Source organism: Ochotona curzoniae, unplaced genomic scaffold, assembly GCF_017591425.1.
Source record: "Ochotona curzoniae isolate NIBS_2020 unplaced genomic scaffold, NIBS_Ocur_1.0 scaffold_3208, whole genome shotgun sequence".
NCBI lineage: Eukaryota > Metazoa > Chordata > Mammalia > Lagomorpha > Ochotonidae > Ochotona > Ochotona curzoniae.
The window spans coordinates 20,422,557-20,438,616 of record NW_024467106.1 but is presented as its reverse complement, the minus strand read 5'-3'; the positions used below and the strand labels follow the sequence as shown (position 1 = coordinate 20,438,616).

The 16,060-nt window shown below is 43.9% G+C and overlaps 1 protein-coding gene across 3 annotated transcripts in view; it reads right to left on the bottom strand.

The window, feature by feature from the left end:
- TMEM245 (transmembrane protein 245) overlaps positions 1-16,060 on the bottom strand; it is an 80,257-nt gene that overhangs the window by 54,955 nt on the left and 9,242 nt on the right. For all 3 annotated transcript variants that reach the window (XM_040963799.1, XM_040963801.1, XM_040963800.1), the window contains exons 2-5: positions 15,607-15,724; positions 14,128-14,229; positions 4,746-4,862; positions 712-939 (exon numbers count right to left, since the gene is read on the bottom strand). In XM_040963799.1, the coding sequence (XP_040819733.1) occupies positions 712-939; positions 4,746-4,862; positions 14,128-14,229; positions 15,607-15,724 (565 nt within the window). The remainder of the gene's footprint in view (positions 1-711; positions 940-4,745; positions 4,863-14,127; positions 14,230-15,606; positions 15,725-16,060) is intronic.

Below are 16,060 nucleotides of genomic sequence, written 5' to 3'. Positions count from 1 at the left end.
GTTTCCCCACTTGCTGTTGTCTGTAAGAGATGCCAGCTGAGCACATGCAGAGCTACTTCCAGTGGGCTCTACTGCTGCACGCTGCCAAGTCTGGCAAGGACTGTTCAGGACCACAACAGATCTGTCTCCCCCTAGAGCTGGGCACCGCAGCAGCACTTCAAGCAAGTCCACAACTTCCTTTTCAAAGGCAACTAGAGGCAGGGCCAAAAGGAAGTGTACTGATCTGTGAGGCTTGACATCTGAACTGTGAGTAATTCATCCATTCACTTTAATTACCCTCACCCCTAGGCATGGCACCCTTAGGCCTGGTATAATCCAAGGTTCAGAGTTTACTGTTTTGAGTCATGAGGTCAGTGTTATAGTATCAGTTCAACAATTCCTACATTAGCATTTTTAAATTCCAAGACTAAGCCCACGGTGATTACAGGCCATAGAGAACTCTGTTCACACAACCAGCTCTCCCAAGGCCATGTCAAATTAAAAACGCCACAAGAAACTTTAGCCTCCCACAAGCTGAACAAACACATTTTCAACCTTGAACGTGAAATATTAAAGATGTATCAAAAGATTAACTTCCAAATAATGTCGGCTCATTATTTAAAGGCAAACGTAAGATGCCTTTTATTTTGAAAAAGTAAAGTTATCTGAAATATCAAAATGTAAGCGTGAAAAACTTCAAAGTCAGGAGATCCAAACGAAGGAGACAGCCACCTGCGACGGGCACCGGGAGCAGCTGCACGATCCACAGGTTCAGCCAGATCTGGACGACGACGATGGCCCACACGAGACACACGAAGTACACGTCACTGGTTTTCTTCTTTCTCACGAACGTCCCCATGTCAGGCCTTGGTCTGCCCAGGGTGGGAGAAGGGGAGGAAGGAGAGGAAGCGGAGGAAGAGGAGGACAACGCTGGAGATGGCTCTCCCTTGTCCGTGGTTTCTGGAGTGAGAAAGAAAAAAAAAATCCACACACCAAGTTACCTTGGGAACAGCACACAGAGCAATCTGGCATACAAGGACTCGTGTGTTTGCAAAGGCCCTGAAAGGCCCGGATAAAGTGCAACGTTGACAATACTTAAATCTGGGAAAATTATGTTTGTTGGTGGGTGAGATAGGAAACAGATTTTATTTTTTACAGTTTACACTGTTCAGCATATGCATATTTAAAGAAAGAAAAATACCAACCACAGCAGCTGACAATAATTATCCCACAAAAATTATTCAAACCATAGAAAGCAACAAATACTAACATATACTAGAATTCCTGCATTTAAAAATTCTTCCTGTTAAAATACATTAGATTACGATCGTATATTTCTTACACAGTGTGACTGTTCAGTGACATTTCACCCATAATGGAAATATTTGCTCTTACAAGAAGCTACCACTTTCAGACATGTCTTTTTCTGACAGGTAAACAGTGACAGATCGCTGGGATGAAGGACTTTAATAAAGGAAATCATCCTGAGTATTTCATAAAAGGCACTCTTCTCTAGCAATACAAATACTATGCTACATTTTACTGTAAGGTTCTGCATTTTCTTTTCTGAAAGATTTTATTTATCTCTATTGAAAACTCAGACACACAGAGAGGAAGGAGAGACAGAGAGCAAGATCCCCCATCCACTGACTCACTCCCCAGATGACTGCAACAGCCGGAGCTGTGCCAATCCAAAGCCAGGAGCCAGGAGCCTCTTCCAGGTCTTCCACGCGGGCGTAAAGTCTCAAAGCCTTAGGCTGTCCTCAACCGCCCTTCCAGGCCAATAGCAGGGAGCTGGATGGTAAGCGGGACCTCCGGGATTAGAACCAGTGCCCACAAGGGATTCTAGCATGTGCAAGGTGAGGACTTCAGCTGCCAGGCTACTGCACTGGGCTGCTATATTTCTTTTTTAGGATTCATTTTACTTTTACTTGAAGGCAGAGTTATAGAATGAAGAAGAGACAAAGAGAGATCTTTCATCTGCTGGTTCACCCCCAACTGGCCACAACAGCTCCAGCTGAGCCAGGAGCCTCTTCAGGGTCCCCACATGGGTGCAGTGGCCCAAGGACTTGAGTCATCATCTGCTACTTTCCCAGGCCATTTGCAGGGAACTGGACAGGAAGTGAAACAGTAAGACTTGAATGAGCACCCATGTGGCACGGAAGGCGCACCAGCCCAAGCTTTTCTCTATTTCTATTTTCTACTTTTATTAGATGCATTATGTATATATATATCAAATGTCCTATAGCTCATAAATTGTTACTTGATATACACCAGACAAAATTTAAGATACTAAATTGTGCGGGTTGTCCATTTAAAAAAAGTGAGTACAAAAGCATATCATACTTCAGAAACCCTAGGAAAAAATCAGTGTCTGACTTGCCTCTTACAAAGTTCCATAGGGCTGTCCTTGGTCACCTTCTCCCAGAAATTCAATGTCAGCTCTACCAGCACTGAGACTCAATCTGTCCTGTTCTCTTCCATTGAGCCCCAGCACCTGACACATTGTAGGCATTCCATAAATATCTGCTGAATGAATGACTACCCTACCATTTCCTTTCTTGCATGTTTATTTTTTCATTTTTATTTGAAAAAGATAAAGATTTTTCATCTGCTGGTTTACTCCCAAATGCCCACAATGCCAGGCTTGGGGAAGGTCAAAACCAAGAACGCAGAACCTCACTCTGGTCTTCCGCCTGCCTTCTCCCAGGGCACGCATCAGTGGGATGCTAGACAAGTGGTGGAGTAGCTGGGACTTTAACCCAGGTACTCTGACATGCACTGTGGGCATCCCCGACGATCCTTTCCTTTCATTTCTTAAGTGTTCAATGTAATACTACATGTTAGCTGTTATGTGAACTCTTATCACTCTGATAGCCTGCACATGATGAGAAAGCTCACCTCACTAGGACTAGCATTTCATTCTGAAGTTCAGGCCTAAAGCCCAACCTGTTATAGCATGCTTTTGTTTGGCTCTGCTGTCTGCATAGCGTTTTTAATTTGGAAGCTTCAAGTCCATGGGTATGGTAGATACTTGGAAAAGTAAGATTATAACCAAAACTTTGGAAACTTGAGCCAATGTGGAAGGAATCAAGCATTTCTGTGACTACATGTGCCGTGCTCTTGGGCTGACCCCTTCCTTTAAGCTGTTTCTAAAATCAGTCCTTCAAGAAGGGCCACTACAGATATTCCCTAAACTCAAACAGCGCTGCTGTTAATGGAGTTCTCCACACACAATGATGCCCATTTGCATCCCTGAACCACATGACTATAAAGCACAGGTGGATATGGATGGGACTCCACAAGCTAGGGCACACAGAAAACTGAGCCCACAACAACTCAAAGGGTCTGGTGTAGACAAAAGAGTCAATATACTAACCTCATAAGTCATGCAAATCTGGTTTTTAGCAGAAATGGGAGACAAAAAGAAGGGAAAAACCTCCCCACCTGCCCCCCAAAAACAGGAAACAGAACAAAAAGTACCATTAAGGCAATGGAACAAATTGCAGAAGTGACAGCTATAGCAAAATAGAAACTAAGGAACCAAGACGAGGAAAGCATAAACAAAGGAAGTAAATGGAGCACCAAAAAGAAAAGGAAAATAAAATCAAAGTAAGAAGGGGCCAGGAGGGGAGGATTTGCTGCAGCAGTTACAACACTGTGTATCCATATCAGAGTACTTGGCGTGTTTTAGCTCCAGTTGAGATCCAGCATCCTGCTAATGTAAACTCTGGGAAGACAGCTGAAAATGCCTCAAATACTTGCATCTCTGCCACCTACATGGGAGACACAGAGTTCCTGGTCTCCATCTGCCCCAGCACCGCTTGTTATTTGAAGAGTGAACTAGTGGTTGGAAGATCTTTGTTTAAAAAAATTTTTTAAAACATGAAAAACATGAAAATAATTGAAAAGGAAAAAAAAAAGGAAAAGATGAAGAACCAACACAAAAAAACCAAGAAAATAAATAACTAAACACAAGGGTAAAGCATTCAGTACAGAAATTACAATCCTTCGGACACCTGCACCTGTATTGTCTCAACTCTGCTTTGGATTCCAGCTTCTGGCTCATGAACACCCAGGTGGTAACTCAGAAATGTCAGTCCTGGGGCTATCACCATGGCAGAGTAGGCATGGTTCCCACCTACAAGGCTGCATCACATATGGACACTGGTTCAAGTCCTGGCTGCTCCACTTCCACTTCATCTCTCTCCTTACAACCTGGGAGTGGAGGATGGCTCGGTCCTTGGGACCCTGCATCCACGTGAGAGGCCCAAAGGAAGCTCCCGGCTCCTGGCTTCAGATTGTCTTAGTTTCAGACATTACTGCCATCTAGGGATTGAACCAGCAAATGGAAGAACTCTGCCTTTCCTTCTCTCTGTATCTGCCTTTCAAAAAAAAAGTGACTCCCAGACACCTGTATAGGAGGTGGAGTTCCCAGCTCCCAGCTTTGGCCTGGCCTGGTCCTGGTTGTTGTGTTGCAGGCATACTGAGAGTGTCCAAGTGGATGGGAGATAGCTCTCTCCCAACTCACCACCAGCCACCCAAGTCAAAACAGAAATAAGTAATTTTTTTAGAAATTAAACACATGAAAAATAAAAAAGCAACAGACAAAACAAACTGAGGAAGAAGGTGTAAAAGCAGAAATCAGAATAAAATGTTGAATCAGCAAGAGTGAGCAGCATTGTTTTGAGAGTGCTCTTAATTCTACAGTCTATTTCTATTTCATTCTCCAGGACAACTCTGAAGGTCCCCATGCCATGGGTCACCTGTGGGCTGAGCGGGGGGCTGGTCTTCACTGCTGGATTCATAGCCTGTGATGGAGATGGCCAAGTTGGCCAGAGTAGAAGCCGCCATGGAGATGACTTGTCCTGGTAACTCTGCCCCTGTAAAATAAATGTTTAAAGCTGTTAAGCAAGCAAACAAAATGGGAAATAAATGTTGCAAATTAAAACATGGCCTAAACTCCTCACCAACAATAAAACAAAATGGGTATTAGTGATCCACTGGGCCGATGGTTACTCACCAAGGAGGAATCCCTAAGAATCAATTGGAAAGTTAACACAACATACAAGCCCTTGGGTTGTTGCTCATTTGGGAACTTCATGTTGATAGCTGTGACAGACAATATACAAGTTTGGAGGTAGATGTGGGTACTGTGGCATAGCTTGTTAAGCTGCTGCCTGTAACACCTATGTACTGTTAGCAGACTTCTGGCTGGGGTTGTGGCTACAGATCCAGTTGTTGCAGCCACATGACATGCGACTAAACGATAGAAACCCCTGTCATTTTGCCTTTCAATCTTTCAAATATATTTTTAAATACAAGTTGAATTAAACTTTTGAAAGTTTTTAACTTTGTAAGTTTATTTTCCTGCATTCTTCTATTGAAAAACACTGGTACACATTCTGGTCAGACTGTCTGCCTTACTCTGTATTACTAGATCCCAGTACGGTATGCCGACTGTCCACACTGGGTACTCTAATAACACTCCACAAAGGAAAATGCAAATGTCTGTCACGCAAAGGCATACAGATCTGTCAAGTATGTCACTCAGCACAGGACAAATCCAGCACTTGCAAACATAAAAGGATATCATGACCTTGCTACACACTGAATGTTCCCATGTTAAGCAACTAAGCTTAACACTTTGCACTGGATTTAAATAAAACACTGACAAGTGAGGTCAGCCTTTACTTTTAGGCACTGTGACAGAAATTCCAATTCATGATCCAGGAAGAAAGCAAACTTACGTATCAATCTGTGGTGTATATGGCCTGTGTATCTAAGGGGCTTCTGAGACACCAACACAGCAAGGGCTTGGGGAAAATTAGGGTCCTTCGCATCTTACATGCACTCTGAAATTGAGATAACGACACAGTCCCTGCCCCCAGAGTCTAGTGACAGAAACAGCTCTGGATTAAAGAGCCACATAAATAAACATAAGCAAACCAATGACCATAAAGGAAATACCCTGGGCATTTTCTGAGTCTATAGCAGAAGAACTCTTAGTATGAAGAGTCAGGAAATGTCTCTCTTAAAAAGTAAAAATGAAGTTGACTTATTACAGATGAGAAGGAATCCACCAAAGGCATTGTAAAGAACAGCCTTCTGGGGACTGTAATACATCACAGCCGGTTAAGCCGTCACCTGCAGTGCTGCCATCCCAGTTCAAGCCCTGGCAGCTCTACTTCTGATCCAGCTCCCTGGGAAGTAGCAGAGGATGGCCCAACTGCTTGGGCCCCTGCACGCACACAGGAAACCAGAGGAGCTGGTACCTGGCTTTGGACTGGCTCAGCCCAAGCCACTGTGGACATTTGGGGAGTAAATCAATGAAGAGAAGACCTCCAGCTCTCTGTCCTTCACTTCTTTGTATCTCTGTCCTTCAAACAAATAAATATAATCTAAAAAATAAAGAATAATCTGGGCATGAGAAGTGAGAAGGCTGTGACAAGAACCTTGCATGTTAGGCCAAGAAAGGAGGTCAGGGTGTGTGGAACACCGGCAGCTAGGAAGGTACTGGCACTTAACAGGGAAGCCAGAAGATGCAGATGGCACACACAGTGAAGATCTCACCCCTCACCCCAACAAACTACCAGAGTTCCAAACAGGGTTCCAACTACATGGGCCATCAACTGTTATCCTCCCAGAATGCACTTTGTAGGAAACTAGAATTCAAAGCAGAACTGGCACTCAAACTCAGGAGTTCAGGAGTTCCAGTACGGGAGACAGGCATGCCAAGCCAAATGGCCACCACATCTTGATGGTTTTCAGTAGCTCCAAAGCAAGATCATTTTAATGCTGCTCAAACATGGGCTCTGCCTGTCACAGAGACTTACATATCTATAAACACCCACCCACTAAGCCTTCATTCGCCAAATGGGTGACCTAACTACATGCTGAAGGAAGAAACCAAGGTTTCGGTCTCCAGCTGAGGTTAATATCCAGTTATAACTCAATATGGTAAAAATGAATGCAAAGTCAATGCTGGAATGTCTGGGGAGGAAAAGGATGGAAATCTAAGCCACAGGAGGTTAAGAAAGTGCTCCCAAGGACCAACAATATTCAAGATGTCATCCTTTGGATCTCACTCAATAACCTAGTGGCTACAGTCCTTACCTTGCATGCACTAGGATCCCATAAGAGTATCAAATCCTATCTCAGCTACTCCACTCCCCTTCCAGCTCCCTTGCTTGTGGCCTGGAAAGCACTGGGGCAAAATTAGAGAATAGAGGACATCTCTCTCTCTGCCACATTGTCTTTGAAGCAAAACATTTCAAAAAGTAATTGTCAGTTGTCATCATGATCTATATCAAAATATTGGCTTTGAGACTATAAAGCAGGTACAAAGACACAAACACAAAACAATGAGCTCAAGGCACAAAAAGAACCAAGAAGCCTAAGGACGCGGAGGGATGTGGATCTGTTTACGGTATTTTGTATCATTTCTCTGTGCCTCTCACCCCCTTCATATTATAGTCATTTATCTTCATCTTATTCCCCTGAGTTGATATTAGGTCTCTCTAGTCATTTCCATTCATTTTATCCTCCTCAACAGACATTTTTATATCTTTCCAGAGAGCTAACCAAAACCTCTTGCACAGAGCAGGCTCTGAAAGACCTGAAAAAAGTCAAATCAATAAATCACATCTTCAAAACTATGACTTCAAAACTAATTCTCCAACCTGTTGATGTCACTAAAATATACAATATATATTCAATGAATCTTAACTGTATCAATGGAACAGCATTATCCTAAATACACAAATGATTCAGCAACAATTTCAGAAGGTCTCAAATTTCATAAAAACAGGAAAGGAGGCAAGAGAATTTGCACAAAAAGTTAGCCTGTCCTGTAAGATACCTGCACTGCCCATCAGAGTACCTGGGTTCAAGTCCAGGCTCTGCTACACACATCCTAGAGGGCAGCGGGTGATCAGCCAGATAGGGGCTCCAGCTCGCAGCTCCTGGTTTGGGCCTGGCCAGCACTGGCAGCTGCAGGCACTTAGAGGATGAACCAGCAGATGGGAGATCTTTATTTGTATTTCTGCCTTCCAAGAAACTAAAAAAATATATGAAAGGAGTAGACACAGGGGAAAAAACACACTATTTGAAAATTATAGATGTAGGACTTGGCAACTGCTTTTATGAAACAGAAAATGCACTTCAACGACTTGTGTCTTAGTCATGGCCTTCAGCACTTTCAAATCCAACGGTCCAAGCAGCTAAACAATAAACTGGACAGAAGAATTGCAGGATCGAGAATCTAGGCAGGGTCATGGGATTAAACAAAAAGCCCTAGATAAAAATAGGTACACAAATAAGGGAACATAATCTTAGAGGACTCAAAGACTGGAATACAAAAAATGAAAGAGTATCCACAGTTTCAAGTATCCATCTGCCCAGGGACAGAGCCGGTCGGAATTCAGGGAGGCCCAAATGATGGTGCATCTACACAAGCCCACACAAGCAGGCCCCCCACACCAGCAGCCTAGCACCATGGGATAGAAACAGAGTGGCCCGTCAGAAGCAGATCGCAAGGTTAGATTAAATCTGTTAGCACAGCCAACTCAACAATGAGCAGGCTAATGTTTTCGACTGTCATGGGAAGACAGCCCTTTGAAAGCACTCTAATTAAGGAGATACACTTGCTGTACCTTCATTCTTTCTCACAGAAACAGTGGTGATTGCCCAGAGGACATTCAAGCATGTTTACTTGAAGAAGGCATCACACACCAAATAAAAGTGTCCTTGGAAGAGGCTTCTGTTTCCATTACTCATGTGGAAAACAGCTCTGCCCCTCAATGGTATCACCTCACAAGGACCTGGAGACGGACCAGCATCCTCGAGGCCTCTGTAACTGACAGTATCAGAAACGGGGAGTGGGAGAGAATAGCAGAAAGCTGTTTAACTTGGGAGGTCAGTATCATGGCAGAGCAGGTAAAGCTGCTTCCTGAGATGCTGGCATTCCATTTGGGTGCCAAGCTGCTCCACTTCCACTCTGGCTCCCTGCTATGGCCTGGGAAAGCAGTGCAAAATGGCCCAAGTGCTTGGGCCCCTGCTCCTGGTGTCACCTGGCTTCACCCCGGCCACTGCAGCTACCTGGGGAGTGAAGCAATGAATGGACAATCTTGAGTCTCTCTAACTGTAACTTTCAAATAAATACATGTTCAACAATTTTTTTTAAAATAAAACAGATTCAATTAACCCCTTCTATTTCTTCCAGTTTGGACTTAACTGGACCAAAGCTGTTCATTTGTACCATGTGCTTCCCTCAAGCCACGAGACAGCCATCTATAAAGATAACCAGGGTTATTTACAAGCCGTCGCTGGAAGGGCAGCACCCAGCTGGCACTTCTTGGGCTACACTAAGGGAACATGGGACATTTTTTTATCCTAACTATTCAACATATTTTTCATACTTGGCATACATCTCTCTGAGCTGTGTTCATCTGTAAAATGGGCACATGGTACCAATTCAACTGGGGTCCACATTCAAAGCCCCTCCTACGGTCTTGCTCATGAGAGGTGGCAGTAATGCCAGCATTCTTCTTTCCTCACAGGCTAAGTGAGCACACCAAAGCTGGGTGTATGATGCTCTGGTCCAGAACTCATGAGGAAATTTACTGACTACCAAAACAGCACTTTGTGGGAACATTAGCAGGTGATTCAGCTGAGGGCTCCATCCTTTGTTAGGGCCAGTGCCATGATACAGCGGTGAGTTGGGCCCCTGTATTGCTACTTCTCCTTCTGCCAAGTGATGATTCAACAGGAAGGCCCTTGTCACTTGCCAGCGCCTGGATATCAGAACTCTTGGGTTGCACAACCACAGCGCAGTAAGCCCCAGGCCACTGTAAACGACCCAGTCTGTGCTGTTGTGGTGGCAGCACAGAGTGCGCTGAGACATCAGGTTTCTACCAGACGGATTTCCAGGACCCAGGGGACCTAGGAGCCAGGTCCCACAGCGTGGTAAGGACAACACGAAGGATTGCAGGAGCTGGCAACCTGCGACAATGCACCTGACATCAGTCCTGTTCCAGGCAAAAAGCCTGGTGAAGGAAAGGAACTCTGGGCTGAGGGTCAAAGACCCGAGTTTACATCTTAGCTCTGCCGTTACCCACATGGCTGTGGACAAGTCGGTGAACCTTCAAAATTAAGTGTTTCCTTTGTAAAACAGGGGCTCCATCTATTTTACAAAGCTTCACTTGACCATGGATTTAAAAGACAGCACTTGTGTGTGGGCTTCTGGTACTTAAAGTGCCACTTGGAATAACTGAATCCCACGGCAGAAGGCCTAGTTGAAGTCCCACCTACTTTACTTTTGATCCAACTTCCTGCGAATGCACGCCCTGGGAAGCACTGTGTGATGACTCGAGTAGCTGGGTCCCTTGCCACTCACACGGAAGCCCCAGCCCAGCCCAGCCATGGCCATCACAGCCATTGAATAGTGAGCCATCTGTCTTTCTCCCTTTCAAACAAGTGAAAATAAGCAAAAAGTAAAAGCATAATCATAAAGAAGATAATACACTCGAAGCACATAAAAGTTCTTGTCCTACCACAGGCACTTAAAATAATTTTTCTCAGGCCCAGTGTGGCAGCCTAGGTGCTAAATCCTGGCCTCGCAAGTGCTGGAATCCCACATGAGTACCAGTTCATGTCCTGGCCACTCTACTTCCCATGCAGTTCCTTGTTTGTGGCCTGGAAAAGCAGAGGACCCTGCACCTGCATGGGAGACCCAGACGAAGCTCGTGGCTTTGGATGAGCTTAACTCCAACCACTGCAGCCACTTGGAGAGTGAAACAGCGGACAGAAGGCCTAGCTGTCTCTTCTCTCTGTAGATCTGACTTTCCACTAAAAATAAATAAATCTTAAAAAAAATCTTTTTTTCTCTGTATTAGCTTTGGCTTCTGAAAAATAACAAGTTAAGAGATTCCCAGCTCTAAGAAAAAACTACTGAGTAAGGAATTAATTCAGGAAAGATTCACAAAAAATACTTTATGGATCTAGTAACTAAATTAAGTCATGATGAAACTCAGACAAGTAACTCTGGGAGGCTCATGAACTATTGCTCTTGAAGATTTTATAGCAGCAAGAGAGTCAAAGCTCTGAAGACAGGGAAAGACACCTGCACAGGTCTCTGAAACCCAAGAGCATCTCGGAAAGGACGGTGGAATGACCCACAAGGAAAGACTGCACTCCGCCAAGGCAGTTGGTCTGCAGGAGTGGTCCCAGCCCTACCTGCGCTACAGCGACACCTACAGGAGGGATCTTCCTATGCACAGAAGGGAAGACCTGTCCCAGTTAGAAACAATTTCTAGAAACAATTTCTAGGGGAAACAAACAAAAAAACTCAAAAATTTATTGAAAAAAAATCAAGAGTTTCATCATGAGAATAACTTAGACTAGAAATCTTGGAAGTGATTCAAGATCAGATTCTGAAGCAGGCTACATGAACAGTACAATTAAGAGAATCCAGTTAATGTCTAACCATCAGAAAGAATGCAAAGTTACTCAAAACTCAGACTTACCTCTCTGTCACACCACCTCCACACAGCTGGAAAAAACGCACACCTCACCAATGGTCTGTGGATCATTACTCTAATTCAATACTCTCTCCTTCTACAACTCCCTGAGCACCTGTACTTTTAACAAACTTATAAAGGGCACCTGCAGCCAGAGTACTTCAAAAATAACCTTTAAAAGTGTATGATCTGGGGCTGACTCTGGCTCAGCAAGTTAAGCTACTGCATGCAGTGCCAGCAGCCGTTGAGGGTGTCAGTTCAAGTCCCAGCTGCTCTATTATGATCCAGTTCCCTGTTAACATGCTTAGGACGGCATCGCAGGATGGCCTGGGTCATTGCCACACAAGTGGAAATCCAGAAGCGGCAGCTGCTGGCCTCTGCTTGGCCCAGCTACAGTATTATGGGAGTGAAGCAATGACAGAAGCCCTCTCCATCTCTCCTTTCCTAATTCTACCTTTCAAATTAATAAATTAAATCTTTAAAGAAAAAATAAATAAATAAAACAGGTGCATGGTCAAATCAACTTTAGTAAAAATTCCAGCCACAGCAATCAGGACAAGGAAATTACATGCAAAAGAAAGAAAATTGTCTTCACTGCAAACGGGATGATACAAAATCCTTAAGGATCCACCAAAAATCTGTTGAAACTAATAAATGAACTCAGTAAAGCTGCAGAATACAGTATAAAAAAGCAAGGGAAAAAAATCAGTTGCTGTTCTCTGTATTGGCAATGAATCATTTAAAAATGAAATGAAGAAGGTACCCAATTTACAATAGTCTCCAAAAGAATAAGGATTAGAGACATGCAATGGGTACATCCTGCAGGTTAAGCCACCGCTATAGACTCCCACAGCCCTAAGTACCCAACCCCAAATACATCAATCCCATTGATGCCAACTACTCCACATCAACCCACACTGCTAGGAACACCTCTTGGGCAGCAGACGGGACTCCAGTTCTTGGGTCATGCTGGTGAGGGGCCCAGATTCAGTTAAAGGCTCCTTGCTTCAGTCAGCCTCAGCCCCAGCTGCTTCAGGCATTTGGGGAATAAAACAGCAAGGTGGAAGATTTCAATCTCTCTTTTCTCTCTGAAACTTTTTCAAACTGAAAATAAAAAAGCTTGGGCCTAGCACGATGGCTCAGTGGCTAAATTCTCACCTTAGATGCGCTAGGATCACATATGGGCACTGGATCATGTCCCGGCATCCCTGTTTCCCATCCAGCTCCCTGCTTGTGCCCTGGGAAAGCAGTCAAGGATGGCCCAAAGCCTTGGGACCCTGCACCCACATGGGAGACCCAGAAGAGGCTCCGGGCTCCTGGCTTCAGACTGGCTAAGTGCCGGCCTTTGCAGCCACTTAGGAAGTGAACCAGTGGACAGAAGAGCTTTCTCTCTGTAGCTCCTTCTCTCTTTAAATCTGTGCAGCTGAAAAACAGTTCAGCAGTTTGCCAAAAAGTTAAACGCAGAATTAGCATATGACCTAAAAGTTCCACTTCCAGGAAAATACAAAATAACAAAAAAATAAATCCTAGAGCTCAATATTCCAACAAATATACATGAATGCGCACAGTGGTCTGACTTGAGTCCACTTGTTGGCAACTTATGCCCCAGTACAAATGCTGATTTCCATTTGATGTGAGACAGGAGGATAGGACCCCATCATGACCTTCTTTATGGCACTTCTTTCTTTTTTTTTTTTTTATAAAGCTTTACTATTTTTTATTTGAAACACAGATTCTACATAGAGAGAGAGAAATTCTTCCAGCCATTCCCCAAATGGCTGCACAGCCAGAGCGGGGCTCTTCAGAAGTCAGGAGTCAGGAGTTTCTTCTGGCTCTCCCACATGGGTGCAAGGTCCCAAGGACTTGGGCCACCTTCCACTGTCTTCCCAGGTCATAAGCAGAAAGCTGGATCAGAAGTAGAGCAGAAAGGACATGAACTGGCACCCATATAAGATGCCAGTGCCACAGGTGGAGGATTAGCTTGCTAAGCCACTGTGCAGGCCCCAGCCCTTCATGGCTTTAACAAAGAGGAAAGGCTTGCTCTGTCTCAGCAGGCGAGGCTCTCCGCCATGGCATGATGCAGCAAGCATAGCTGGCAGCAAGCTCTTAGACTTCCCAGCCTCCAGAATGATAAACCAAATAAAACACCTCAGAGACTTTGTTATGGCAACAGAAAATGGACTAGGACATCTGAGCCAAAGTACCCATCCCTGGCATGTTATTACAGCAATGGAAAACCAACTGAGACAAGTCCCAGTGTCCACCAACGGAAGCACGGATCAAATGTGGTTTATCCACGCAGATATTACGTGGGTATATACAGGAATGAAGTGCAGCCGCACTCACAGGGCTTCTTCTGGAGAGATGAAAATGCCTTCCAAGCAGAGCTGATGAATGCACAGCGCTGTGAACAGAACGCTGTGTAAAAACTGTTCATGGCTAATCTGATGTTTTGTGAATTTCACATCCATAAAAAATACAAAAAAGGACAGTCTTACAATTTGCAGTATTTTAAACAAATTCGTTTTTGGCTCAGAAACCACCACAGGTGGCTTTTAAGCAGATGAACAGCTATTTCATTTCCAAACTATTTCTAAAGGTAGTATCCATTAAATGCCCTGCTCCTTACCAGAAGGCTCTTTTCCAGTCTGTTTTTCGTAGAGGGTGCCCACAGACATGAGGAAAACAATCATCAGGAAGACTGGAATTCTCCATGTGCCAGTCAGGGATGCTGCAGAGTATTAAGAACAGGTTAGTGAAATAAAAACGTTCTCTTTTTGTCTTTACAAGACCCCAGTTGGTAGGATTTGATATTAGGCCCTTTAGAAAGATTAGCTTCAACTCAAGGTTTCTGGAAATAAGTCCATCCCTGCTCTCAGAGGCCCCTGTGTAAAGGACCAGGCATGTGCCAACCTCTTCAATGAGTTTGTTGTAACAGCGGAACTGAAAACATAGTTTATAAATCCATCTTAACTTCAAACCACCTATCTAACCCCAGAAAGACCAGAATCAGCAGCAATCCTTAAGTTACAGAGCCTGACTTGGCTTTCTGAAAATACCATTGGATGTGGACCCTCAGGACTGGACAGAACAGCCAAAAGGCATCCAGCACAAGTCTCAATGCATCCTCTTCCTTATTAGGATAACAACAGGCTACCCCAACCTACCGCACTCCTCAGAGCCTGACTGGCCTCCCTCCCAGCATCCAGCAAATGCACAGAGGCTCATCAGACAGCAGGGGTCCTGACCATACACCCCGCTGTCACCTCAACCCAACACAGCCACAGCAAAGTTCTGTCCTGTCCTGGGCTCTCAACAAAGACGTTTTCCAGTTAACTGGTGCTCATTTCACTTTTAACAAAACAGGTGGCTCTAAAATGTACACTAATCAGGTACCCTACAGCTCTTGAATAAATTTTGGTTTTCAATTAAAACTCAAAATTTCCAGTGACTCAAACTTGGAGGTGAGATTCCCAGTCCTCCAATCACGCTGAAAACCATTTAACAACACCCTGCAACCACTGAGCTAATTGTGAATGATCCTGCCTAACAGAGTGCCCGAGTGGCAGTCTTTAGGTTGAACAGACTTATTTTTCTGAAAGTGCTCACTGCTGTGACATCTCTAGTCCATGGTCAGTCACAGGTCAGCCTGAATCACTGTTTCCCAGGACAGTATCCTTCCAGTCTCAGACCTTCTTAGTTTACACCCTACTTACATTTGCCCTGCCCCAACTCTCCAGCCCCAGTCAGTCCTCTCCAGTTATCCAGAGTAAACATCTTTACCATTTCCTGTTAACTGTTTCTCACATGTGACCCAGAGCCCCTCTTACCACCCCTGCCTGGTTATCTCTGACACCCAGAAATGAACGATCATTATCAACTATGTCCTACTTTTTAGACTACTGTTACTCTTCAAGGGCCTTTCTGAAAATGAGAAGACATTTTAAAGCATTTCATTCCTATTAACACTAATAAAACATTAAATCACATTTCCTAAAAATTATCTTCAAGAATTTAAAATATTTAAACTACAAAGAGTTCACTTTCACATAGCCAGCCTCTGCAGACATTAAATTTTAAAAAGGTGGGGAGGGACAGGAGGACCTACCCAAATGAAAAAGCAACAGAATCCAGACAGGAATTGAAACTGCTCGCAAGTAGCGTTCAGTGCTTGCATTCCACTTGAACACAACAGTCAACACATAGCCAACCACCAACGTCCAGATCTGAAATACATGAAATATAGAAGAAACCGCTGTAAAACATATTCACATTACAGCAAACACAGTTACACCGTTTGGAAACATCTGCATACAGCACGAAGATGAATGTGCTGAAAGAACAAGAGTAGGTTCAGCTCCCATTTAACTACTGATATAAACAAGTGTCTGAAATTTCACACAGTGACATTTAAATATGCTTAAGAAAAAACTCAGTTCTAACATATCCTAATATTCAAACCCCTTTTTACGTATAAAAGTCCTTAAGAAAACACTTAAGATAAAATATCCACTGTATATAAGTCATAGATTTAAATTAAGAACCTCATCTTATGAAATGCG